At 48.2% G+C, this 27,268-nt stretch overlaps 1 protein-coding gene and 1 long non-coding RNA gene across 2 annotated transcripts; both read left to right on the top strand.

The window, feature by feature from the left end:
- Nucleotides 1-303: 303 nt before the first annotated feature.
- LOC120701374 lies at nucleotides 304-1,602 on the top strand. Its single transcript, XR_005686067.1, has 4 exons — nucleotides 304-445; nucleotides 539-755; nucleotides 845-1,022; nucleotides 1,103-1,602. It is a non-coding gene; the product is annotated as an uncharacterized LOC120701374 (long non-coding RNA).
- A 9,635-nt stretch (nucleotides 1,603-11,237) lies between these two features.
- On the top strand, nucleotides 11,238-15,569 carry LOC120698808 (uncharacterized protein At5g19025-like). The gene is made up of 2 exons (XM_039982547.1): nucleotides 11,238-12,174; nucleotides 15,188-15,569. The coding sequence occupies exons 1-2, from the start codon at nucleotides 11,435-11,437 to the stop codon at nucleotides 15,225-15,227; spliced, it is 780 nt and encodes a 259-aa protein (XP_039838481.1). The 5' UTR covers nucleotides 11,238-11,434; the 3' UTR covers nucleotides 15,228-15,569.
- The last annotated feature ends 11,699 nt before the right edge of the window (nucleotides 15,570-27,268 follow it).

Below are 27,268 nucleotides of genomic sequence, written 5' to 3'. Positions count from 1 at the left end.
GCTGATTGGTTTACTATTTTTAATTGCAGGTGATTGAAGAAAGATGCCGGGCGGCGGACTTCAACGATCGGTCGCCTCACTGTACAGAAGAATGATGCCACACTCGGATATTGGTGAGGGCTCTGATAGGAGTTCCGGGTTGGGGCGAGGCAAGGGTCGAGGGAAGGGTGGACCCAAGAGGGGTCGAGAGCCTTCGCCTGTACCGCCGTCTGAGGAGGAGGAGGAGGAGGTGGTGGTGGAGACTGCCCAGGAGCAGGAGCAGGAGCGGGAGGAGGAGGAGTGGCAAGCAGACGCGTAGGAGGAGGGGGGAGTCGTCTAGTGCTGAGGAGGAGGACACGGCCGAGGATACCTCTACGCCTGCTGTTTGGTTGCGAGGTCCCTCGCGACTCCCAGATAGGCCGATACCTATTGCCTTGCGCTCGCTGATTCGACCGTGCGGGGATATGTAAGTAATTTGACATGTTATAACTACCTTTTTCATTTCCTAACTCAAAAATTATAGTACAAACTAATATTTTCTCTTAATCAATGGTTGCAGGAATTGGGCTGTTCTCAGTGGCGGTGCTCACAAACGCAAGGTCAACGGCATCCTGGGTCTTTTGTGCAGGGAGCACTTCCCAGGCCTGGTCCACTATCAAGGACGATACGAGCCGGCCTGGACGTGAGACCACTACATCGCCGCCAACAACGATCAGTTGGATCGGAGCGACAGAGCCTTTGAGAACAAGGCGGAGCGGGTAAAGGGCGAGCTCTGGGTAAGTTTTTCCCGCCAAAAAATGGTGAATACATCATATTCATTCAACATTTTTTCAATGATGACATGATCCATCATCTTTATATGCAGAATTTTTATAGGTGTGATGAGGGATACGAGGAGCGAGCGGCAATTGTGGTTGACAATCGATGCGTTAAACTCGTCAAGGACATGCATTATGAGGCGCAAGTCCAGTGCGTCATCAACTTTTGTGCACTTTTCCTAAAGCAGAAGAACGGGAAGCCTGACCCGAGAGCAATACTTACAGGTAAGTTTAAATTTATTATAAGATTAAAAACATAATTAAATGTCTCTCTACTTACTTGTCATGCATTTGATCACGTGTAGGTTCCTGCGTGGTGGTGTCGTAATGATACCGTGTGCTGGGAGCGCATAGTGGACAAGTGGTTCGACCCGGAGTGGCAGGAGAAGCACGACGCTGGCCATCAGCGGCAATTGCTAATGCCAGGTCCAGCGCACCATCAAGGCAGCCTCAACAACGACGAGTACAGGGCTAGATGGGTACACACTACACAGACTCATTTCTCTAATCTAACGTTCAATTCAGCATAATTTGTAATCAACTTCTTCCTTTTTCGCAGTCGTCCTCACACCAAGGCCAGGAGTGCACCCCGTTCGTGGGATGGGCTCTGGCCCGCAAGAGCAAGGCGACATCCAACGTCACCTACAACCCTGACGACCCACCCTCGGCGTACAACAACCCGTCCGTCCATAGTCGTATCCAGGCGTACACAGAGATGGGAAGACATGTCCATGGGCCAGACTGGGATCCGAGGACCCAGCCCCTTGATGGAGAAGTCATTATGAGGGTGGGAGGAGGCAAGAAACATGGGTGCTACTATATTGGCGATGGCCTTGTAGACACGGCCAGCACTCTCACCCTCTCCCAGATTCGAGTGAGGAGCACGGCCAATAGCCCGGCCATACGCCCACGGTTGTCCGCGTCGCAGCTCCAAGTGCAGGAAATTCAGGTTATTTCTTATTTATTCATAGTTCATTCGTTTTGTACATATATTTGATTTGCATTGTAACATTGTCATGAAATATTGTAGAACCAAATGCTAGCGCAAAAGGCGGCATACGAGGCGGCGTTGTCCGAAGAGAGGAGATTACGACAAGAGAACGAGCAGAAGAAGGCGGCCGAGATGGCCCAGATGTACAACTACATTCGAAGCCTTTCTGTCCAAATGGGTAATCCCATCCTAGCCTTCCCTGTGGTTCCTGCTCCTACTACTCCTCCGATGAGTATCTTGAAAACCCTTTAGTTTCTTTTGAAGTATTAGATACTTAGAGAACTTTAGACTTAGAGATTGTGACTTACATTACTCACTTAACGATTTAGGGGACCTACATATTTAGACTTGCTTAGATTATAACTTGAGAACTTGGTTTTTGTCTCACCTGCAATTTACTGTCTTACATTTTTTGCAGAATCTATCGGCGGCATCGAATATGCCAGACTTGTCGCCGGGCATCTCACCGACGCTCCCACAACAATTGTTCCCACCTCAATTCGGCGGCCCACCACTGTTCGACGACCCACCGTAGCCATAAACTTGTTTATTTCAATATTTATGGACTTGTGAACTTCTAGATATGTATTTGTGAACTTCTGGATATGTTGTGAACTTGCAGGACTTTGCATTGGACTTCTGGATGTGTTTGATGTTATTTGTGGCTAGTTGTGATATATATATTGTGATATATAATGTCTGTGACATTTGTTGTGATATGTAATGCCTGTGATATATATATTGTGATATGAGGTCCTTTAAACGTGAAAAACAAAAAAAAAAGGATTTGTTTGGTCACTTTGTCGTGTGCCAGGGACTAGGCACACGGCAAAGTGACAATTTGGCCAGCCCTAAATAGCAAGTTCGCCGTGTGCCAAGACCGGGCACACGGCGAACTGACCATTGTTCGCCGTGTGCCAGGAAAAAGGCACACAGCGAACCTAAACACTTTGCTGTGTGCAAAAGCCCAGGGCACACGGCGAAGAGCTCTACTGCTGGGCCCCGCGTGACCAAGTTTGCCGTGTGCCTACTTCCTGGCACACGGCGAAGTCTTCTGTCACGCCGCTAGGCCGTCGTCACGACGTCAATGCCTTTTTCCTGGCACTAGGCTGTGTGCTTGGTGCACACGGCGAATTAGCCAATTCCGGTAGTGAATGACATCAATGTTCTTCACCGTTCACATCTGTTCGGAAAGTTAGCTGAAGGATAAGCTCCACCGGTAAATTATACCATCAATGGTCATAGCTATTCAATGGGGTACTACCTTGCAGATGGCTTTTATCCGAAATGGGCAACATTTGTGAAGAGCATGAAGTCCCCGCTTGGCAATAAAAAAAATATTTCTGCCAAGCACAAGAAGCAGTTAGGAAAGATGTGGAAAGAGCTTTTGGAGTTTTACAAGCTCGCTTTGCCATTGTTCGTGGACCAGCCTGTGACTGAACTGCCAAATTAAAACTCCAAATTAAGCGTAATTGCCGTCATTTGAACACATCAGGCGCATTAGCTTAATGGTTTAATTTAGCGATCCTTTCTCAACCCACGGCCCTATCGAAACAACACCGGTATTCTCACATGAAAGTGAGCGCAGATGGTACGAGCACCACACAATACTTAAAAATACAAACACCACATGCTATGAAACATTTAAATTACAAACCGAGTTTGAAATACATAATAATATACAAGTGTTTCTACCATTTATACAAAGTTTGATAAACATGGAATCCGCCACTACAATATATAAGAACGGAAATGAATTACACACTCAGCCCACAAGTGTGCAATTCCATACACTCCAAAGCTACGCGCCTGGGTCCTCAACGTTCCACCCATCCGCGTCCAGTCGAACGAACTTGGCACAACACGGACAGAAGTCTACGTGTGCGGGTCCTGAAATCATTTTTCCAACAAAACCCTGAGTATACTAATACTTAGCAAGACTTACCCGACCAGTGGGTATAACTTAGGCCACGTATCTAGACATGCAAAGCTTTTGGCTGGTGGTTATTTTGCAGAAAAGCGACTAATGAAATTCCTTACTTTCAGTATTTTAGCCCCAGATTCTATACAAATTAACTCTATTCTAATATTTGCATGAACCAACTATAGCAAACATGGTGGTGAAATTAACAATAATTCAAGGTGTTCATCATCATATGTATATGAATATACTCATCATCTCGTCATAACACTACGATGCGACGCAATGATCAAGGTGCTCATATCCGAGAGCGACTGACGGCGAATCGATCCGATTTAACCTTGCAAGGTGGACCTAACCAACACGGCACGCATTTGCCGCGTCGGACTATACATGCCCACCATTCCCCTCCCCGCCTCGAACTACAGAACCGCCCCACCTACATATAGTCAGCCGAGCTCAACGAGAGACCACCAAAAGTAAACATATGCATCCCGTTTCTCCGCGACTACTCGACTCGCCCTAAGGGGTGGTGATGAAGTTCTATACTTTCGAAGCGAGGCAGTACTAGGCTTACCGATTTCGACTACCTCCTACTCCCGGCATGCGGTTAGTACAGTTCAAACATGACCAGCAGGGCCAACAACGGTACGGTCCTTAACCGACTCAAACGGGACTAAGACACCCAGGAACCCTGTCCTGCTGCCATACCTATACATCATTGTCAATTCCCGTCCGATCTCAAATTTCCATGCATTCTATATCCATTCAACAACTCATGTGTCGAAATATAAATAATTCTCATATCTCGCGAGTAACCGGAAGTTACTCGACTTCTAAACATCCTATATGTCGCGAGTGACAAGAAATCACTCGACTTCTACCGAGAACTCTTAAGCATAGCATTACTATCGTCCTAACATACTAGTATAAACTCAAGGAAAACTAGGGATCATGCAACTAGGGTTCCAATCAAATCCTGAAACGTAATGCACGAGTAATAAATACATATATAGGTGTCATAATTTCAAATAATAGGATGTGCACCGGGGCTTGCCTTCGGGTTGCTACTCGACACTGGGCTCAGCTGGGCCTTGGGCCGGGTGCTCACAATTCTCCTGCTGAACTTGCCCCCGCTGCTCCTGTGGCCCGGCGATCACCTCGTACACGGCTCCTTCGGCGGCGGTGTCTACACGTATGCATATGACATGAGAATGCATGCATTATGATTTGTAACTTTGAAACAAGCCTAAACTGTATACATGCACCACTACCTGAGACAACCCGACGTCCTCAATTCTTCAAACCCGGAATATCCAGACTTCAATCCGGAACATCCGGAATTTCCGGAGTATCCGGATTAATACCCGGAGTATCCAGACTCCCAAGTCCGGAGTTTCCGGGCCTATAGCCGGAGCTTTCCCCGGAGTGTTCCAAATCTGGAGTATCCGGGCATATACCCGGAGTTTCCGGGTTTTACACAATTTTCGCCTCCAAAAACTGAAATTTTGATTGAGACAAAACCAACCCATAAAAATCGAAACCCTCCTAGACCCTAGTAGAGTGATTCATAAGAAGATGATTGACCCAAAAGAAATCGCTTAGAACATCCTAGAACGATCAATCCATTTAGCCCTAGATTTTGGTACCTTGAGTAAGCTTCCCTTGCAAGAAAACTCGAAAACAAAACCACCCCAAGGTGGAATACTTGGAGGAGCGGATCCCCCACACCGATTGGAGCTCCCTAAGGCCTTGGAATGGATTTGGAACGAAGGATTTAGTGTTTAGGGCCAAGGGAAAAGGGAGAGCTCGTGAGGGAGAGAGGAAAGGAGAGAAAATGGTGTAATAACGTTTGGTAACAGCAAAAAGGATCAAAACGTGTGATATAGACTTCCAGGTCCGGAGTATCCGGGTGAAATACCGGAGTATCCGGATATTTCTGGAAGTTCCGGGTCCAAATCCGGAGGTTCTGGTTTTTCCCTGACTCCCGAGTTCGAAACTGAGCTTGGATCGATTTCTGACTCAATTCGTAACCGAAGAATTAGGTCACTCATTAGCTGGTTAATTCCCAGGTTTAACACTCGGGTGTTACAATCTTTCCCACTAAAAGAAATCTCGTCCTGAGATTTATGACGTAGGTGCAAGGTTGAAAAGAGAGTGAGATGTGATGTACCTTGATGCATGTTCATAAAATCCGGATACTTAGAATTTATAAAATCCTCTTGCTCCCATGTAGCTTCATCTTCGGAGTGATTACTCCATTGCACTTTATAAAACCTTCTAGTTTGATGTCGGGTAACTCGATCCTTGCGGTCAAGAATTTTGATAGGATGTTCAGGATACGAGAGATCGGGTTCCACTTGTAGCTTCTCTATGTCAATCACTTTGCTTGGGACACGGAGGCATTTCCTGAGCTGGGAGACATGGAATATATTATGAACCGCGGATAAATGTGGAGGAAGTTCTAGGCGATAGGCTACAGGCCCACATCGCTCAATGATAGGAAAAGGCCCAACATAGCGAGGTGCGAGTTTTCTCTTTACTCCGAACCGCTGGACTCCTTTCATTGGCGATACCCGCAAATAAACATGGTCTCCCACTTGGAACGATACTGATTGACGTTTCTTGTCCGCATAGCTTTTCTGCCGGGATTGTGCTATTTTCAAATTCTCCTGTATAAACCGGACTTGTTCTTCTGCCTCACTGACCATATCAGGGCCAAACACGTTCCTTTCCCCGGCTTCTGACCAATTCACTGGAGTTCTACACCTCCGTCCATATAGTGCCTCAAACGGGGCCATTCTGAAGCTTTCTTGATAACTGTTATTGTAAGAAAATTCTGCCAGAGGTAGGCACTCATCCCATTTCTTGCTGTAAGAGAGTACACAGGCTCTAAGCATATCCTCCAGAATTTGATTGATTCGCTCAGTTTGACCATCGGTCTGAGGATGACAGGCGGAGCTGCGAATAAGCTGAGTACCCAGAGATTCATGCAACTGTTCCCAGAAATGTGCAACAAACTGTGAGCCTCTGTCTGATATGATGGTCTTGGGTACGCCATGAAGACTCACAATGTGGGGCATATATATCTCAGCATATTGATGAGATGAATAACGGGTCTTCACTGGAAGAAAATGAGCGGATTTGTCACAGAACAGTCCAAATAATACCAATCAAGTGCAATAATTAACACTTAAACTTAATCCAGAATTACTGCACTCAACCAGTACACTCGGAATGCCTGTTGTGACCAGGATCGATTACACAGGAACTCTCGCCAAAAGACGAGCACAGATGATTACCAGCAACAAAAGTGTTCAAATTCCTTTACAACCAGAGGTTATAATAGAAGTACCAAATTAATTTACAATAAGAGCTTACAAACCAGTTTTACAATTCAAACCTCAGAGTTCAAACACAGCGGAAAATAATTTAGAGTTTAAAACCTGATCCCAAAATACAATACGATAGATAGCATCGATGACAAAGTACGAGCTTCACATCTTGCCGCTGATGTGAGGCTCACCTGCCCGAACTTCACGGAGAAGACGGGACCCACTCGACCGACCAACTCGGAGGAAGTGGTTGACCGATCCACGAGGCGCAGACCTCCTCGAAGTCCTCCGGAACGCATCCTGCTGAAATATATTACAACAACAAGCCTGAGTATTCTAATACTTAGCAAGGCTTACCCGACTATTGGTATATACTTAGCCGACTCCTAATATGCAGGGCTTTTTGGTTTTGTAGTTCTTTTGCTGAAAAGCCACTATTATTGGGTCCTTACTTTCATTCTTTTAGCACAAGTTGCGTTGACAGCTACAACTAGGTTTGCCTGAATTTCCAAAGCAAACATGGTTGATTATACCATCCTAACAAGAAAATCATAGCCACAAGCCCAACTTTCATCTTTCTGTGTTTCCAATCTTTACTACGATGCGACTCATTGACCAATGCTCTCATATCCGCGAGTCACGGCGAATCGATCCGATTTAACCTTGCAAGGTAGACCTAACTCACACGCCTAGTGCAACCCCGTCGAGTCACACCGAGCAACTATTCCCATAATTACCTCGAAATCTGACGCGCAGCCGCAAACACTCGGATGATGAGTCCCACACGTGCGAACACCCGGTGAACCTGTGGACGACTACATCATCCGGCCTCGCACCACGCCAGTGTAGCGGATGGAGAGTCAGATTCCGTCGCAATTAGGTAATTAGCTTACCGGTTTCGACTACCTCCTACTTCCGGCATGTGGTTAGTACTGTTCAATCCTCAGTCAAAGGGCCAACAATGGCATGGTCCTCAATCGACACAGGCGGAGGCTTGTATTTCCTTTATTCCATAATCATGCCCAACTTTCCTCCACCCGGTCTCAAATTTCATTCTTATAGGACTCTTTCTCAAAATAACCTTCTGAAGTAACAAAAACTTATATCTCGCGGGTGACAGGAAATCACCCGTCTTCTACCGGATCTTAATTAAGCGTGGCAGTTCTATCGATCCAACATACTAGTAAGACACTGGGTAAAAGAGATTATGCATCTATGGTTCCAATCAATTCCTTGAACGTAAATGCACAATACTTTAGATATAACATGGAGTACTTAAAAATAAGGGATATGCTCCGGGGCTTGCCTTGCAAGTCAGCTGGGTTAACGACGTCTTCCGGAGCTTGCTCAACGGCCTCCTCGGTCTGCTGCTCTCCTGCTGGTGGCTCCTGGATCGGCTCGGCAACCAGCTCGTAGGCGACTTCGGTGTTAGTGGCTACACGAGTAAAATATGTCATGCATGAGATGCATAAAGATGCAAGGCAATGCAATGCAGCACTAATACAAAATGCAGGAATAAAACTGATAAACAGCAGCCTTCGCTATGGTTCAAGGATAGTTTAGTGCTGAGATGGAATTTTAGTCCTTAATTACTTTTAGCCTGAAGTGTCTCCAACAAGAAAACTAGAGGGTACACTTGATCAAAACAGGCTCAGCTCTAAGGCCGAAAGGATGTGTTCTAGGTTTTAGCTATGGATAAACAAGTGCAAGCAAAACCATCTAGCAAAAGTGACTAAACTAATCATTTCCTAGCTCCATCAGATAGAACATAAAATCAGGAAGCTACTGGAACTGGTTTTGCATTTTTAGGATTTTTCTACGAATTTTGGAAGATCAGAACATAAAACCGAAACTGGAATTTAACTGGAAATCGGAACCTCCGGTTTTCCAATCCCGGAACTTCCGGTTTCCAAACCCGGAAGTTCCGGTTTTTGGACCAAAAACAGGGGACAGCCAGGCCAAGGCCATGGCCGGCGCGTGGCGGCACGGCGGTGGCGGCGTTCCCACCAGTGAGGCTCGAGACGGCGGCAAAGGAAGGGCGGGGAGGGTCCAGCAGGGTTAGGCGGCCTCCGTGCGCGCGGAAGCGGCACAAGAGCTCGGCCCAGAGCGCGGGGCGACGAGCGGGCGGCGGCAAGCGGCGGCGCACGGCGACGACACGCGTTCCCGGCGAGGGTAGCTCATGAACCCGAGGAAAAAGATGTCGGGGACGTGGATTAGGGTATGGGGAAGCTCATGGCTACCTTTAACCGGCTCGAGGAGGGGGCGGAAACGGGATGTCGGCGAGGAGGGGCGAAGCTCTGGGTTTAGGGTTACGATGACCGACGGCGGCGGCCTCGATTCCGGCCAGGGGAGTGCGAAATCGAGCTCGGGATTTGGCTTTGGAGGTGTGGGGTGAGGTGAGGTGGCTCGGGGAGGGCTCGGGCTTGAAGAACGGCGGCGAGACGGCCAGCGCGACGAGCGGCGGCGAGCTGCAGCAAGCGGCGGCTCCACTCCGCCTACCGGCTTCGCGCGGGCACGGGGCATGGGAAGGGAGAAGAAGGAGAAGCGAAACGGGGTTTCGCTCGTGACGTGGCTGCGCCGCTTAAGCGGTGAGGACTCCATCGGCGCGGCGACGCGTGGCGTCGCTGGCGGCACAGTCGCCGGTATGGGCGCCGGAGTAAATGAAACAGAGCAAAACCGGAACTTCCAGTTTCCAAACCCGGAAGTTCTGGGTTTTGGGGCAAAACAGGTTCAATTTTTGGAGCGCCCAAAACTAAAATTTTCGAACAACTTGAAATTTAGCCAAAATAGAAGTTGTAGAGAAAGATTTGTTCTACAACTTTGATGTTGGGCAAAAATTTATTTGAGCCTTAGATTCGGAAGAAAAAAATAGGGTAGAACCCTATTAAAGAAAAATTCTAGGATGCGCGTTGAGTGATCGCTAAGAGCAAGATTAGACCTAGGATTAGCAAACTAAGCCTAAATTAAACACCGGGGTGTTACAAGATTTAGTGAGGCGGTCAACTATAACCCAAATAGAATCATACCCCTTCGATGTGGGAGGCAAACCAACGACGAAGTCCATACTAATATCCTCCCACTTCCACGAAGGAATATCCAAAGTCTGCAGTATGCCAGCAGGTCTGAGATGACTTGCTTTGACCCTTTGACAGATATCGCACTCAGACACATATTTGGCGACCTCATGTTTCATCCTTGTCCACCAAAATCGCTGCCTGAGATCTTGATACATTTTGTTACTGCCCGGGTGAATGAAATACCTAGAGAGATGAGTCTCATCGAGAATTTGCTTCCGAAGCTCCAAGTCTTTAGGTACCACTAGTCGGTTCTTAAACCATAAAACACCCTCGTCATCTCGATGGAAACATGCCACGGGAAGCCGGCGCAGCGCCCGCGTGGCAGCCCCCGGCGGTCGCGGCGGCACCTGGCGGTGGGCCCAGCGCCCGCACGGCGCTCGCGCAAGTCCGGCCATCTCCTGGACCCGCACGCTGCAGGGGCCTCAGTGAGTGCCGACGAGCCGCTTCAGAGCAAGGGCCCGCGCGGATCCGGCCGCAGGGGGCGCAGATCCGGCCGCAGGCCGCTCGATAGACCAGCCGCCGGCAGTGCCGGCCCTCCTCTCTCACCCTAGATCCACTGCGTCGATTGCAAAAAAATGGATGGAGACGTCGGGAAGGAGCATACCTGGTGAGAATGGCGTCCGAGTCGGCGCGGGAAGGGGCGACGGTTGCTCCTCCACGCGGATGAGAGTCCGGACCGGAGCTCCTAGATGTAGGAGGTCGGAGCTCGCGGATGAGAGGTCTCCTATCGCTAGGAACGTGATGAGAGATGAGTTGGAGGGGATTTTTTTGGTTTTTCTCTCCTAAAACCAGAATAGGAGGTGCGAAGAGGGGTGGATTGGAGTTGCTCTTAAACTAAACCGAACGCCGAAACGCACACCGATTCCCAAAACAAATGATGATGATCTGAACACATGCTCCTCTCCGAATGACCATGATTTGTAAAAAAAATAGTGCAAGGTTGCTTTGATTTAGAGTGGCTCATCCCATTCATCCAAATACAAGTTGTGCACCACCCCATCCTCTCCCGCTGATTTGATGCGTGACGGGTCCTGACCCACCGGATTCCACCCACCCAACCCCCCACTCCCCGACTCGTCCACTTCCTCCCCGATCGACCCGATTCGACGCGATCGGCAGCCGGCCGCCTCGGACTAATCGTGATTAGGGGAAAGGAGGGGGAAAAAAGGGTAAAGTCCAAGCGGCGGCAGCAAAACCCCGCTCCGGGAGGCAGAAAACCACAATAAACAAGGCACGCAACGAATCCGATCCCGATTTAATTCGCCCCAAATCCGCGCACCGATTAATCCCTCCCCCCGACGCCGGCCGCGGGCATGCTCCGGCCATTCCTCTCCCCCCACCGCCCCGCCGCCGCCCCCGCTCCTGCCTCCACCGCAGCCGCAGCGGCGGCGATGCGGCCCGCGTCCTCCTCCCGGTCCTCGGCCGGTGGAGACGGGGCCCACGGCCACCACGGCGGGCACAGCGTCTCCGTGTCGGGGTCGGCGTGGGCGACGTGCCGGCACACGCCGTCGTCGGCGACGCTCGATCTCCTCATCATGCTGCTCGTGCTCTTCTCGCTGTCCTTCCTGCTCGCCTCCTCGGTCGCGCACGTCGCGCGCTCGCTCTCCCCGCTGCTCGCCACGCCCCCCGTCGCCGCCGCGCTCGCGGACGCCGCGGCCGCGCTGCCCTACCTCGCGGCGGCGGCCGTGCTCGCCGCCGCGGCCTTCCTCTCCTGCCGACGGCTCCCGCGCCGGCGCTGCCGCAACCCGCGCTGCCGGGGGCTCCGGAAGGCGCTCGAGTTCGACGTCCAGCTGCAGACCGAGGAGGCCGTGCGCGCCGGCGCCGGGAGCACCGTCGGCAGCGCCGACGCGGCCATGTGGCGCGAGATCGAGGCGCTGCCGTGGAAGGGCGGCCAGGGCGGGAACAACCCGGACTACGAGTGCCTCCGCGCCGAGCTCCGCCGGATGGCGCCGCCCAACGGCCGCGCCGTGCTGCTCTTCCGCAACAGGTGTGGCTGCCCTGTTGCTAAGCTCGAGGGGTGGGGCGCCCCCAAGAGCAAGAGGCGCAACAAGAAGTGAGTGCTCGTTGACCATGTTTTATTTCATTGCAAATTCTACCAGATGACTTCGAAAAAATTGCAATATTAGGGCTGCAAACATTGACCACTGCAAATTTCTCGATGACTTCAGTACACCGGCTAAACTTCGTCTTGCCTCGCAATTTTCATCAGATGATAGGAATTTAACGGTTCTCTGACACAGTAGTTACCCATGGTGTTCCCTGGTCCATCGTAGTGGTGCCAGTTATGTTTGTTAGTTTGAGGCCGTCTCATCCATTGATTGCCCTGTTAATCTGTTTCTGTATGTGCAAACAATCAAGCATGCTCCCATTTTGATGGATCACGGTCTATCAGTACATCTCTGTATGCAAATAGGTAACTGTATTGTGTTAACTGTGTGACTCATCTGGGAAGCAGGGATGTACCCTGTTTGTTAACTGTGAAGCAAGTAGTGGGAATTTTAGTCTAGACTGCTTCATTTTCTGAATTCAGTTGACTTCTATTCCTTCCATGATTCTCTCAACTTTTTGTACCATAGCTTGCCGTTCTAACATCTTGGTTGTCATGGGTTTGCAAGAAAATGAATTCGTCTTCAGATGTGAATGGGCTGTTACCAGAAGTTAGGTACTGAGCCAAATGAAGGCCATAGTTGTCAAAGTGACTAAGTTTAATTGACAGAGACATGGAATAGAAACCAGCTATCTTTCTAAGTTGGTGGGCTTGTCAATGATGTTTTGAGCCACCTCCATGTTCTATTTTGTCTCTTGATAGGATAGGTGTATTTTTTTTTCTCATGGAATAGCTTTTTCAATTGAAATGCACTACTGTTTATTCCACATGAATTGATTTTGCTGTTGAAGGAGGTTGGCATTCTTAACGGAAATGACCTTGGGTGATCTCTAATTTGATTATCTTTGATGTTTTTTAGCTGATATAAAATGTAAGGTGAAGGGACCTACAGTCTAAAGAGGTTTTGGGAGGTTCTTTACCTCTAAAAGGCTTGAGCATCACCTGTAAGATAGATAGTTTGTGACCTGCAGGACTTGCAACATGGTGATTTTATAATTTGATCACAGATAGGAAGAAGTTACTTCAGTAGGCCTATTGAGGCGAGAAAGTTGACGAACCATGAGAACAGCTTGGAATTATGCTTAATGGTTCTAGATTAATCTAATATGTTATTTCTAGGCTAGAGATTGTAGAGATGAATACTGGGACATCACACTGCAGTATGATATGGATAACATTGAAATGCTGGGTGTGGGATTGTGGGATTTGACATCAACGCTTTGTCATCTCATCGAACTCAATTATAGGACAGCTTCCTTTGTTTGTGTCGCAAGGGTGTTTAGCTCTCTGCGATGTGTGGTACCTCATTGGGAAATCTGTTTCAGTGAGTTATCTGTCCCTGTGAACCATACACTTACCTACTGGCCTAAGAAATGCTGGGTGTGGGATTGTAGAGATGTATTTAGCACTTCTTAATGTTGTCGAATAAACCATAAAATTTTAAAAAATTGTAATTACCAATAGAGAAATTTGGATTCTTTCGGTTCATATTTAAACTGTTGTTGTGTTCTTTCTCTTTAATTTGGCTGGGAAAATCAAGGGTATGGGTCAAACTTGCTGTTATCTGTTCTTTTAACAGGTGGTGATGTGATACTGTATACCATTTTTCCTATATTAGACCTGCCTGATTGTACAACTTGTTGCATTTTGCTGAGGTTTTTCCTATAATGCTTAATAATTTGTGGTTATGGTTTAAATGTCTAGCTGTATTTTGGTGTTTGGGCTGATAAAGAGATAAACTGTTTACTTAATACTTATGATCATTTCTGCTTGACTAAAGTCTGCATAATACCTTTGCTAAAAAAAAGTCTGCATAATACCTGCTTTCATCTGCAAGGAGGCTTACTATTTTGTTGGACACGGGTTCCTGATCTTTTGAAAATTCTTTCCATGTTGGCATTTTGGCAAAGTTTTACATTTGGAATTATCTTTTAATCTTCTGCTATTGATTCATGAAAGTGTTTGATATATCATGTAGAAATGATATCAGTAGATTTTTCATTTAGTTTGCTTATGTACCATATGCTATATCTTTCAATTTTTGCCAACTTACTAGTACTGATGTTTTTAAAGAAGTATTTATAAGACCATCTCATTAATACCTAAAAGAAAAGGTCACATAGAATAGAGGTGATATCCTGGTTTCAGCTCTTGCTGCAGAAGAATGCATTTTTCTATGTTGATTGATTCTGAATTCTGACAGATTAGTTCAGTTAAAACTATGTTGGTGTTTAGTTAGGTTATTATGTTTTCTGAATCTTTAATTGATTTGATTTGACATGTAAATCACCTCCTCCATTAGACTTAATGTATTAGTGTTTTTGCTTTTTTTGATTTGATGATGCCTTTTCTTGTGGAAACATGTGTTGACAGTGATATCCAGATAAATCACATCTTAGCTTCTAGAAAGAAATCATGGGCTAAATGATGCATTTTTTTTTACCAATTCCACTATGTTCCAGTACATTGCTTGTTCATGCTTTCCCTTTCCTCTATCTTATGAAATATTATGTTATGTTTGTCTTTATGTTTGTGTATGTATATTTTTTTTCCAAGTATGAGTATATTAGTAGTTCTAATTGCTAAAGTTGTACAGGAAAGTAGAAAATTTGTCAATGCCTTTTCTTTGCAAAATTTGTTACTGTAGTATTGTTCTTTTTATTTTTACTGCCCAGTAGAAATTGTGTCCTTTTGTTTTAGTTTTGTTCCGCAGATGTTATATACTTATATTTCTACATCAAATTGGCTAGTCCATTTCTGGGAAATTGATTTGAGTATAATGTTGTACATTTCTAGTAATGTTATGAGAGTTCATCCTTTGATGTAATCGCTTATTGCTCTTTGCTTACTGTGTTAATATTGGCATGCATGATACAAACATACACATTATTTTTTTTCGTTTTGCCAAACTACTAATTGCTTGTTTTTTTTCTCGTTTTTTGAATTATAATTTTTGCAGGGGCACGCAAGGTTCTTTACATGACCGAGGGTTGAGGTGAACAGAAGTCTGATAGCACCCATGGCAACGGTGTTGCTTTAGACTTGCCGTGCTGTTGAATAATACTTCTGGTGAAAGATACAACAATTACAAGTGGTTGCACCATGATTGTACTGTTACAGGGGGTCCGCTGAACCCCAACAGATATACTGATACAAGACAAACGATGCAAGAATAAAGAACTGTTAAAAGGACAATAAAGCGTAAACATTGGCGACGTGATTGTCATGCTTGTCCCGTTGTGGGCCCTTTTGCCTTTCTTTTTCTCGCACCGGATGCAAGGGATACATGTGGTTGGGCATTGTTGATTTGCCTAAAGCTTAATGGCATGAACACTATATTATATGCCCCATGTTGTGATTAAATAAGTTATGCGGCAGCTTTGTTTTTTTTTAAAAAAAACTCTGAAGCAAATTTCCTTTAGATCTTTGGAGTATTAAAATGACTTGTTGCCAAGGTTATGCTTTTGAGTTTGTGCCAATATCTAAAACATTTCTTATGCCTCGAATCAGTATCAGATCAGTTCGTTCATCTGCTGAGGCTAATCTTAAGGAATCAAATCATGCATTGTTTTGCGTTTGTGTGACTAGCATATATCTTTTTTTTTATCAAACAATAAATCCCATTCAATCTTGTTAACATTGGGTTTGTGAATAATTTGGTGTTCGGTTCTACGCCACGTCTGATGTTCTAAATCATGGTAGCATCGATCAGATCTACTCCCTTCATTCCAAACTAAAATTCATTTGAGTTTTTTTATCTCAAGTTTGATCATTCGTCTTATTCAAAAATTTGTTCAAAATATCACTTCTTTTATTATGATTTGCTTTATTAATAAAAATTCTTCAAAAATGACTTAAATTTGACTATATTTGCACAAATTTTTTAAATAAAATGAGTGTTCAAACTTAAGGTCAAAAAATCAAATGAATTATGATTTGGAACTAAGGAGTTCCAAGCATTTTGCTTTGTGCAAAGATTTGGCGAGCCAAGTTTGCTTCAAGCCAAGCAGAGGCACCGAGGCAAACCCAAAGCGGGGCTATTAGGGACAATGCGTGTGACTGCGATCTGATTTATCACAGAAGAGACAGAAGAGATTTCACGAAACCGACCGCCTCCTCCACCTCCCCTCGTCTCCCTCCTTCCAATGACCCCACCTCCGCCCCCACGTCCACAGCCCTCACTAGCGGCTGTTGTGCCACCGACTTTGACCCCAGCATTCTTCTTGCCCCCGTCGCCAGGCAACTGCCCACCGGGGGTCGGACCCCACCTCGTCTCCGCCGTTTCCCGCCTTGCTTCCGCCACCAGCCAAACTGTTACCATCGCCGGGGCGCTCCCACCCCTGACCTTCCCCTCTGTAGCCACTGACCATGGAAGCCTCTAATCCTGAAAACCTAAAACCCTTACCCTAACCGCTGCCTCGACCACCACCCGGCCCACCGCCAACCACTCCTCCCCACCTCCCACCCCTCGCTGGCGGCTACTCTCCCGGAACCCTAACCCTGGCCACCGGGTCCTGCAGAGGAGTTGAAACTTCCGGCCCACTATCTTGCGGGGGAGCGGCGCGGTCAGGGGAGGGCCGGCGGCGGCGCGGGCAGGTGTGGGCCGGCGGCGGCGCGAGCAGGCAACGGCGGCCGCCGAGCCCGCGCGGAGCAATGGTGGCGCGGCGGCGGGACAGGGAGGGCCGCGCGCGCGGTGCATGCGCGGGCCTGTGTGGGGTGGCGCGTGGCAGCGGGGGCACGGGAAGAGAGAGGGTGAGGGGTCAGGGTTTGGGTGTATTGATCCAACGGTTGTAGATAGTTACACGAATTTTAAACTCTAAAAGATGAGGAAGAAAAAAAATCTACCGGAAGATATATAGGATTCCCTGTCATGGTGCGGCGAGTGGTGGCAGGCCATAGCTGGGCCTTCCGCTACGCATTACCGCCCACGGGCCATAGCTGGGCCTTCTGCTAGCGCCAAACCGCCCACGAGCGTACGGAGTTGGATAGAGCTCGGCCGGTAATTTTGCGCCTTACAAATCACTGTGCTGGCCGGCTCGGCCCGCCCGCCCGCAAAATCCTCCGTCGACCCAAAATCCCTCTCTGCTCACTCGTCGGCGGTGGTCGCGCCGCCGCGCGCGCTATGGCCGCCGTGGCGCCCGCGCTGCCGATGCACACCTCTCTCCGGGCGGGGCAGGCGTCGCCCTGCCTCCTCTCCCCCGGGCCCAGCGTCCTCGGCCGGCGGCGCACCGCTCCGTTGCGCCTGAGCCCTCTCCGCCCCGCGAGGCCCCGCTTCCCCATCTCAGGTTCGTTTGGTGCTTGCACTTCTGTACTTTGCTCGCGTCGCGGGCCTTGCCTAGTTGGTGACTAAGGACCGCCTCGTCTGCTGCAGCTGTGGAGAAGACCAAGGAGGCTGCGGCTGCCGAGGAGGCCGAGCTGGAGGGGATGCCGCCCGAGTTCTACGACGAGGTATGTGCGCATCTGTGCGCGTGTATGGGTGGATTTCATGGTTAGTTCGCTGAGCCATTTCATCGAGCGGGTGATGTGCGAGCTTAATTCCATCTCGTTACGATGAATTGGTGGTTGTAATGTAGGATCAACAAGCTTGCTGTGAACCAGGAAATGTGACATGGACGGAGGGACCATATGCTAGTGTTAGAAACATTTCCTTTCGTTCTGGAGAAATAGAAATGTGTTTTTTTCCCTCTCGTCTTTAGATACGCTGTCAAATTCACTAGGGCTGCAATGTTCATGGTACCACTAGATACTCTCTGTTGCCGCATTCAGCTCTTCCTGCTGTTAGTCTATCTGGTGCTGTGGGCTGTGAGTCCCGTTGCCGTTGGGTACCCATCACCCATGCCCAAATCCATACCCATTGTATTTGGGTAGGGTATGGATTTGCCCATCTAAACTTGGGTAAGGTAGATAAAATGCGGGTAATAACCGTCTTACCCATACCCATCCTCGGCAGCCTCGTTGTCTCCAGCGTCGCCTAGCTCCAGGGCCGGCGGGAATTGGAGCGCATCATCAATTGTCTCTCCTCGTTCGATGGTGATGACAGTCCGGCCGCCGGCGCCGGAGTGCTTAATTGACACGATTGAGATATGTAGGTGTATGGTTTCACTCAGATTTCACGGGATCTCTCAATTGAGTAGCTGAATTCAGCGAAAGAACCAGAATTAACCGGCCGATACAATCGGAGTCCGAGGATCTCCGCCACCAACTCCTCCGGACGCAGCCGGCCACTCTGTTCTTCCTTGCCCTCTCCTCTACGTCTCTGCTCACGTTATAGATCACGCACGGCAGCGTTCTCAGTTGGGCTGCCACTGTGGGCCGAAGTACTTGTTGTTGGGCTGTCGGTCGCATGGAGCCCATCGAGTCGCAGCTTCTTCAGTCAAGTCTTGCTCAGCTTCAGAAGCAACAAACGAACCAGGGACAGCAGATGGCTTCTGGTTCATGACATCTCCCCCTTCACGAGATCCGGCTTGACCCCAAGCCGGTGCAGCCGGGAATTGACGTTGCAGCTCCATTTCATCCTCCCAGGTGAACATGGATTGAGGCCAAGATGACCAATGTATCAGTACTTGGGGAACCTGAACATCGCCACGTTTGATTGTGCGACGTTGAAGTATAGCTTGGGGAATTTGAAACTGATTGGAGTTGGGAGGTAACGTGGGACTGACCTGATGGTTAGAGCCCACGGCACGTTTGAGTAACGAAACATGAAAGACAGGATGTATGGATGATGAACGAGGCAGCTGTAGGCGATATGCAACAGCACCAATCTTCTCCAGAATAGTGAATGGTCCAAAATAACGGAAAGACAGCTTGTAATTAGCTCTTGGCATGACAGATTGTTGAATGTATGGTTGAAGTTTCAGAAAAACTGAGTCACCCACCGCAAAGGTTCTTTCAGTCCTATTCTTGTCAGCCTGATACTTTTGGCGTTGCTGAGCTCTTACCAACTGTTGCTGCATAAGTTGAGTCATCAATTTCCTATTAGACAACCACTCCTGGAGATCATCAACGGCACATGATTCAATCTTGTCAATACCTAAATGTCTAGGCTCATGGCCATATAGTACCTCAAAAGGGGATTTGGTTAGAGATGAGTGATAGCAAGTGTTGTACCAAAATTCAGCCAAAGATAACCAGTCTTTCCACTTGGATGGACAACCATGAACAAAGCATCTCAAGTAGGCTTCCAAGCATTGATTCACTCTCTCTGTTTGCCCATCTGTTTGAGGATGGTAAGTAGAACTAAGCCTCAAATCGGTACCGGACAATCTGAATAACTCCTGCCATAGAGTGCTAGTAAAAATCTTGTCTCTGTCTGAAATTAGCACTTGAGGGAGACCATGCAGCTTGAACACATTCCATATACATTTGTGCTACTTTCAGCGCCGTGAATGGGTGTGATAGAGGGATAAAATGGGCATATTTAGAGAATTTATCTACAACCACCAGTATGCAGTTAAAATGTTTTGAAGTAGGAAGACCCTCAATAAAATCAAGTGTAACAACTTGCCAGGCATAATCAGGTACTGGAAGTGGTTGTAGTTGTTAGATGTATATGTATCTTTTGTAGTTTTTCCGCTGTATAAGGGGTTTTGTGCATATTTCCTAATACCTGTACATGTATATATTCGGGCCTAGAGCCCTCATAATGAATACAAGTGCAATTCATAACATGGTATCACAGCCAAAATTAGGGTTCCTTTTCCTTCCGGCGTTGCACTTGCGCCTGCTCATCGTCCCCTTTTTTTCTGACTGATCCTCTCACGGTCCGCCGATTGCTCTTCATCTTGAGCAAATTGGCTTTCTCATCGTGATTCAGATCGGCTGAAGGGGGCGTTACTCGTTTCCGCTGCCTCGTCTTGCACTCTTGCCTCGATTCGTTGCTACGTCGAGCTGCCCGTGCTTCTGCCGCCCGTGGTTGCGCCGTCGCCCTGCCTTGGCCCGTGCTGCCTCATCCGGCCGCCGCCGTGCCCCTGTCTTGGGCCGGGTCCATCGCCTCCGGCCGCCGCCTTGCCTCGGGTCGCGCTGCCGCCCTGCCTCTGGTCGCACCGCCGGGCCGCGCCTCCGGCCGCCGCTCGCCTTGGGTTGCGCCCCCCGCCTCGGGCCGCCGCTTGGTCGGGCCCTGCCGCCTGGTCCGCGCCGTCTTCCACGCACGAGTCGGGGTGCTCTGTTCTGAGTCGAGAACGCCCCTCGTGTAAAAAAAAAGAAAAAAGAAAAAAAGGACTACTATTTTATTCTGGTGGCTTTCTTGCGACACTCTTTGTTGCTTTCTTTTGTCCCGGTTTAATCAGTAGGGTACTCAAAAAAAAAACTGCTGCCGCCGCCGCCGCTTTTTATTTGCGCTCTCGCCGTCGCCCGCCGCTTTTCATTTGCACTCTCGCCATCGACTATTGCTGTTTAGGATGATGTCTTCTTCCGTTCCGTCATCCGGTGGTGTGCAGATTACGTGATGTCCGGTGCTTTTCAATGGCACCAACTATCGCGACTGGGTTCCTCGTCTCCGCTGGCACATGCGTGGTCTTCGTCTTTGGGAGTTCCTTATTGGTGATATACCCTGCCCACCTCCTCCTTCTGTTCCTGTCAGGCCTATTATTTCGGATAAGGCTACTGATGCTGAGAAGACGAAGCTGCTTGATGAGTATGATGCTAGTATGGAGTCTTATGTGTCTCAGTTTGCTGCCTACAGGACATGGTTGGATGAGGATGCTCGTGCTGGTGCTGTTCTTGCTGCTAGTATGAAGGAGCATCTTTCTGCAGATATTGTTGGTTTTGACCATGCACATCAGATGTGGGCTTTTCTTCGTGAGCATTATGAGCCTACTGGTCAGTGTACCTATATTGCTGCTCTACGTCAGGAATAGCTATTGCGCCAAGGTGATTCTACAGTTGATGATTTCTATACTCAGATGTCTGCCGTGTGGCGCCAGCTTGATTCTATTGGTCCTCCACTATCACCCAACACTTGTGACTCGTGTAAGGCTCAGAAGGTTGCTCTCGAGACTAGGCGCACTCATGACTTCTTGACCCGTCTTCGTGATGAGTTTGAGCAGCTTCGAGCTCAGTTGGTCTCTCGTGTGCCTTGTGTTTCTCTGATGGAGGCTCTTGCTGCTGTTCGTAATGAGGAGCTGAGTCTTCAGAATGCTGGTCTACTGCAGTCTTCTTCTTCTTCGTCTTCAGTATTGGCTGCTCGGTCTTCTTCGTCTCCAGCTGTTGCCCCTCCACCTCAGGCGCCTCTTCCAGCAGCGTCTTCTTCTGAGGGAGGTGGGGGTGGTCGTCTTCATTGTAACTATTGTGGTAAGAAGACTCATGTGGTAAGGCTCCAGATAAATACTCCCCAGCAGAATTAGCACGAAAGACCCTAATAGAGGTATCAAACTGAGTACGGATCATAGTGGCAAAATTTTTATAGATAGACAAAGCCTCACACGATTTTTCATAAAATAAACCTATGTGTGGCGAGAAAAATCATCTATAAAAACAATATAATATTGATGACCTCCTTTCGAGACAAAGGGAGCCGGACCCCATACATCAGAATGAACAAGATCAAAAGGATGTTTCGACACCGACTCACTAGAATAGTAAGGAAACTGGAGCTGTTTCCCTAGACGACAACCCTGACACTGCTCTAGAGATACATCACCAGAGACTGACCCTAAAAGACCACGACGAACGAGCATAGACAGACGCGAGCCACAGAGATGTCCCAAACGATGATGCCACTGATGGGGAGCCCCTTGCCGATCCCACTCATTATCGTCATCTCGTTGGGAGTCTTGTTTATCTTGGCGTTACTCGTCCTGACATCTCATATGCTGTACATATCCTAAGTCAGTTTGTTTCTGCTCCCACTCAGATCCACTATAGTCATCTTCTTCGTGTTCTGCGTTATCTTCGTGGGACTATATCTCGTCGCTTGTTCTTTCCTCGCTCCAGCTCTTTACGACTTCATGCATATTCTGATGCTACTTGGGCTAGTGATTCCACTGATCGTCGATCTCTTTCTGCTTATTGTGTTTTTCTTGGTGGTTCTCTCATTGCTTGGAAGACTAAGAAGTAGGTAGCAGTTTCTCGTTCGAGTGCAGAGGCTGAGTTGCGAGCTATGGCTCTTGTGACAGCAGAGGTTACTTGGCTGCGGTGGCTACTTGAGGATTTTGGTGTTTCTGTTTCTGAGCCGACTCCTCTTTTGTCTGACAGTACAGGTGCTATTAGCATTGCTCATGATCCGGTGAAGCATGAGCTCACTAAGCATATTGGTGTTGATGCTTTTTATACACGAGCACAGGTACAGGATGATGTTATTGCTCTTCAGTATGTGTCTTCAGAGCTTCAGTTGGCAGATTTCTTTACTAAGGCACAACCAGAGTTCAGCACAGGTTTTATCTCTCCAAACTCAGTGTCATGGATCCACCTTGAGTTTGAGTGGGGGTGTTAGATGCATATGTATCTTTTGTAGTTTTCCCGTTGTATAAGGGGTTTTGTGCATATTTCTTAATACCTGTATATGTATATATTTGGGCCTAGAGCCCTCATAATGAATACAAGTGCTATTCATAACAGTAGTAAACCAGGGTACTTGACCCTTTCAGTTTTGGCCTGCTGGCAGATTTGACAATTGGCAACAAAAGATTGAACCATCTTTTTCAATCCTGGCCAAGCAAAAAGATTTTTGACTCTGATATATGTAACTTGCATACCAGAATGTCCACCTACTGGACTAGAATGTAATGCTTGCAAGATACTATTCTGAGCTGTGGGGTTGTGAGCCACTCAGATTCTGGATTTATACCTGATAATACCATCTTTGAGGGAGTAATCATCGATAGGACTTTTGAGAGACAATGCTGCAAGTTGTTTCTTGGTTTCAGGATGTAAGAGATAGCCATCAGCAAGTTGTTGGAGCCAAACTGGTTGTACATGAGACATTGCTATAACTTCTTGACCAGCTGTGGGAGGTAACCTTGAGAGAGCATCTGCAGCCTTATTGTCATGACCTTTTCTGTAGCATATTTTGTATTGCAAACCCAACATCTTGGTTAGGGCCTTGTGCTGCCAGGGGGTTGTTAATTTCTGATCATCTAAATGTATGAGGCTTTTCTGATCTGTCAATATAAGAAATTCTCCTTGCATCAGATACTGCCTCCAATGATCAATGGCCATTAAAATGGCTAAACACTCTTTTTCATAGATAGATAAGCCTTGATTCCTGGGCCCTGACGCTTTGCTGACAAAAGCTATTGGGTGTCCATTTTGTTGAAGGACTGCCCCCACTCCTTTGTCTGATGCATCAGTTTCAACTATGAACTGTTGCGTGAAATCAGGGAGAGCTAAAACAGGAGCAGACACCAAAGCTGACTTGAGGGCATTAAAGGCTTCTTCATGAACGGAGGTCCAAATAAATTGCTCATGCTTCTTCAATAAGTTAGTGAGGGGCTTAGATATAATACCAAAATTTTTGACAAATTTTCGATAATAGCCTGCTAACCCCAAGAAACTCCTCAAATCTTTTGTAGACTGTGGTGCTGGCCAGTTCTGCACGATCAATACTTTACTAGGATCTGTTGATACTCCCTTGTCACTGATGATGTCCTAGGTAAGGCAATTGTTGCTTAGCAAAAGAACACTTCGACAACTTAATTGTGAACTGATGCTGCTGCAAAATGGTGAACACTGCTGCCAAATGTGTCACATGATCTTCCAGGGATTTGCTATAAATAAGGATGTCATCAATAAAAACTATAACACAGATCCTAAGCAGTGGTGCAAGAACATTGTTCATAACTCTCTGAAAATTAGCAGGTCCTCTAGTAACTCCATATGGCATCACTTTATATTCAAAATGCCCATGATGGGTTTGAAATGCAGTTTTAAACTGATCAGCTGCCTTCATTCTAATCTTATGAAAACCAGATCTCATATCTAAGGAGGTGAACCATTTTGCACCATGAAGCTCATCCATGAATTCATCAATGACAGGTAAAGGAAATTTATCTTTGACGGTAAGAGCATTAAGCCTTCTAAAGTCCACACATAGTCTCCAGTCTCCAGTTTTCTTTTTCACCAACAACGCTGGAGATGCAAAAGGGCTTGTGCTAGCCTGAATCATCCCATTCTTGAGCAGCTCAGATACTTGATGTTCAATCTCATCCTTTTGTGCTGGATTATATCTATAGGGCCTCAATCAGATTCATGGGAAGGCTCTCTGGGATGGCAGTGGTAATATTAGCTGATTTCCAATGAACTGTCATGAACCAGAAGCCATCTGCTGTCTTAGACTCGATGGCTTGCAACCAAAAGCCTGCTGAACCAGTAAAATACATGGTGGCTAACTTAACCCACATGTCACTAGGCACTAAGTAAATGTCAAAGATATTTTCACACTTTTTCTTCCAAATCTTGGGACTAGTACCATCGAACTGAGGAAAGCTCAGCTGAGGCAACAGAGAACTCCAGTTTTGAGGTGGAGCATTACCAAGGGAGAACGGTGCAGTGGTGAGGTCAAGAAACGATCTCTCACCTTTGACCGGGGGAGGCGTTAGGGTGGTGACCACCCCATAGCCAGAACCCCGGTGATGATGAGCAGAGCCGTGGCGAATTTGCCCTGAAGCTGCCTCCGCAGAGGGAACGACTAGATGGGTGGTCGTCGGCTTCGTGAGGTCGATGTCCTCGGTGTCGAACACCTTGTACGCGACGCTCGTACCATCAGTCGGATGCGGCTCCTTCCCCGACAGTACCAGTCGATCGACCTTGCCTTGAAGATCTTGCAGACCCGAGCGAAGATCGTCGACCTTGGACTCGACTTGAGGACGCCATCCCGAGATCTTCACCGCAGCTGTGTTCACCTCCAGCGCTAGACACACTGAGTCGAATGTCTTCCTCCTCGACGCAGTCGGCTTGCATCTCCTTCAGTACCGCCGTGAGATCGGCGATACTCTTCTCCATCTGCACTAGCTTCTTCTGTTCCCGCGTCTGGTACTGCGGCCGCAAGAGGTAATCGGGAACTTCTGCCAAGATCGATAGCGAGATTGTCGGAGTTAAAGAAAAATCAACGCCGCCACTCCCAGGGATCGAGAGCTCTGATTACCAATTGACACGATTGAGATATGTAGGTGTATGGTTTCACTCAGATTTCAGGGATCTCTCAATCGAGTAGCTGAATTCAGCGATAGAACCAGAATTAACCGGCCGATACAATCGGAGTCCGAGGATCTCCGCCGCCAACTCCACCGGACGCAGCCGGCCACTCTGTTCTTCCTTGCCCTCTCATCTACGTCTCTGCTCACGTTATAGATCACGCACGGCAGCGTTCTCAGTTGGGCTGCCACTGTGGGCCGAAGTACTTGTTGTTGGGCCGTCGGTCGCATGGAGCCCATCGAGTCGCAGCTTCTTCAGTCAAGTCTTGCTCAGCTTCAGAAGCAACAAACGAACCAGGGATAGCAGATGGCTTTTGGTTCATGACATTAATCTGCATCACGGAGCTCGCAGACAGCGACGGCGACAAGAGTCGCATACGCCTGTTCCATGCTTCCACAGAACATGTCTGCTCTGCCGCGCACCGTCCTCGCCGACAACGACACCCCCTCCTCCGCCGCCGCCACCCCTCTCCAGATGATCCGCCGGGTCAAGGCCGCCGGGAACTTACGACTTTGACGTCGAGCTCGAGGCTCAGTTGCGTGTACAACTATGCAAGCTCTTCGTCTAGCGATCCAGGCACAAGAGCGTGTGCCTTGCACTTGCGGCGATGAGTCAATACGAGTGCAGGAAGCAACGGAGTTTACCCATGGATTACCTGTACCCATTGGATAATTATTCGCTGATACGGGGATGGATAAATTGGGGACGGATAATATGCGGCCATGGGTGTGGATTGTTAAGCAGCATGTCTACTTTAGGCCCATGGCCCATATTCCTCTCTGTACATATACATATCCAGACTCTTCCTTCAGTGTCTTTGGTCATCTTCCTCCGCGGTAACATGGAATCAGAGCAGGTAGGGTTAGGGTGAGGAGCGTCACCTCCACATCCACCCTAGATCTCTTTTTTTTTCGGCCATCGCCCGTCCGCCGCGCCTGCCCTGCGCACGCCGTCGTCCTCTCCGCCACCGTCGCCTTCCGTGCCGCCCGTCGCGCGGCCGTGGGCCTTCATCCGCGCGGCCGTCCGCCCGTCGCGGACGCTGCCGGGGACCCGTTCGCACCCGTCACGCGGAGCCCATCCTCCGTCGCGGCCGTCCGTCGCGCGGCCACCCTCTGCTCCATCTGCCGCACCCATCGCGCGGCCGTCGTCCCTCCGCGCGCCTCCGTCGCAGCCTCCTGTCGTGACTCCTCTGCTGCTGGTTGCTGCTGCCGCCTCCTCTGTTTTTTGCAGCAGGGGGGTGTGCGGCTCCTCTGTTCTGGTAGCCGTCGAGGGGGGGAGGGGGCGTGTGTCTCCTCTGTTCTGGTGGTTGCCGTCCACCTCTATTTGCTGCTGCTCTGTTCTGGCTGTCCGTCGCTTATGCAGCTGCTCAAGTGCTTGTAATTGTGGCTCTGCTATTTGCTGCTGTCTGTTCAATTCAGCTCTTGCCATTTTCACTATGACTCAGCTCAGTCCCATCGTTATTAATATCACTCTTGATGGTTCCAATTATCCGGAGTGGTCCTTTTGTGTTGAAACTGCTTTAAGGGGTCACGGTCTTTATTCTCACTTAACTGATGATCCACCTGAGCTTGAAACTGATGGCAAGAATGCTAGTGCTGTCAACACATGGCAAATTAATGATGGGAGGGTGATGGCTGCCATGGTTAATAGTATTAAACAATCTATGATTATGAGTCTCAGAAAGTTTAAAACAGCAAAGCAAATATGGTCTGCTATAAAGCAGCGTTATGTTCAAGACAGTGGTGCTTTTCTCCATAATCTCATGCAGCAAATTCATGTCATTGAGCAAGGTGATATGTCTATTGATGACTATTATTCTGCTTATGATCGTTTGATGGGTTCATTGACTTCCATAGTGAATGAGTGCACAGCAGCTGACTGCCCAGCCCACAAATTCATTGAAAAATTT

The sequence above is a fragment of the Panicum virgatum genome, chromosome 3K, assembly GCF_016808335.1.
Source record: "Panicum virgatum strain AP13 chromosome 3K, P.virgatum_v5, whole genome shotgun sequence".
NCBI lineage: Eukaryota > Viridiplantae > Streptophyta > Magnoliopsida > Poales > Poaceae > Panicum > Panicum virgatum.
Note: the sequence above shows the minus strand (reverse complement) of the source record. Positions and strands in the feature narration are given on the sequence as shown.

Coding starts and splice junctions, on each gene's coding strand:
- LOC120698808 (XM_039982547.1), top strand. CDS start 11,435: ATGCTCCGGCCATTCCTCTCCCCCCACCGCCCCGCCGCCGCCCCCGCT. Junction 12,175..15,187: donor AGCAAGAGGCGCAACAAGAA/GTGAGTGCTCGT, acceptor TAATTTTTGCAG/GGGCACGCAAGGTTCTTTAC.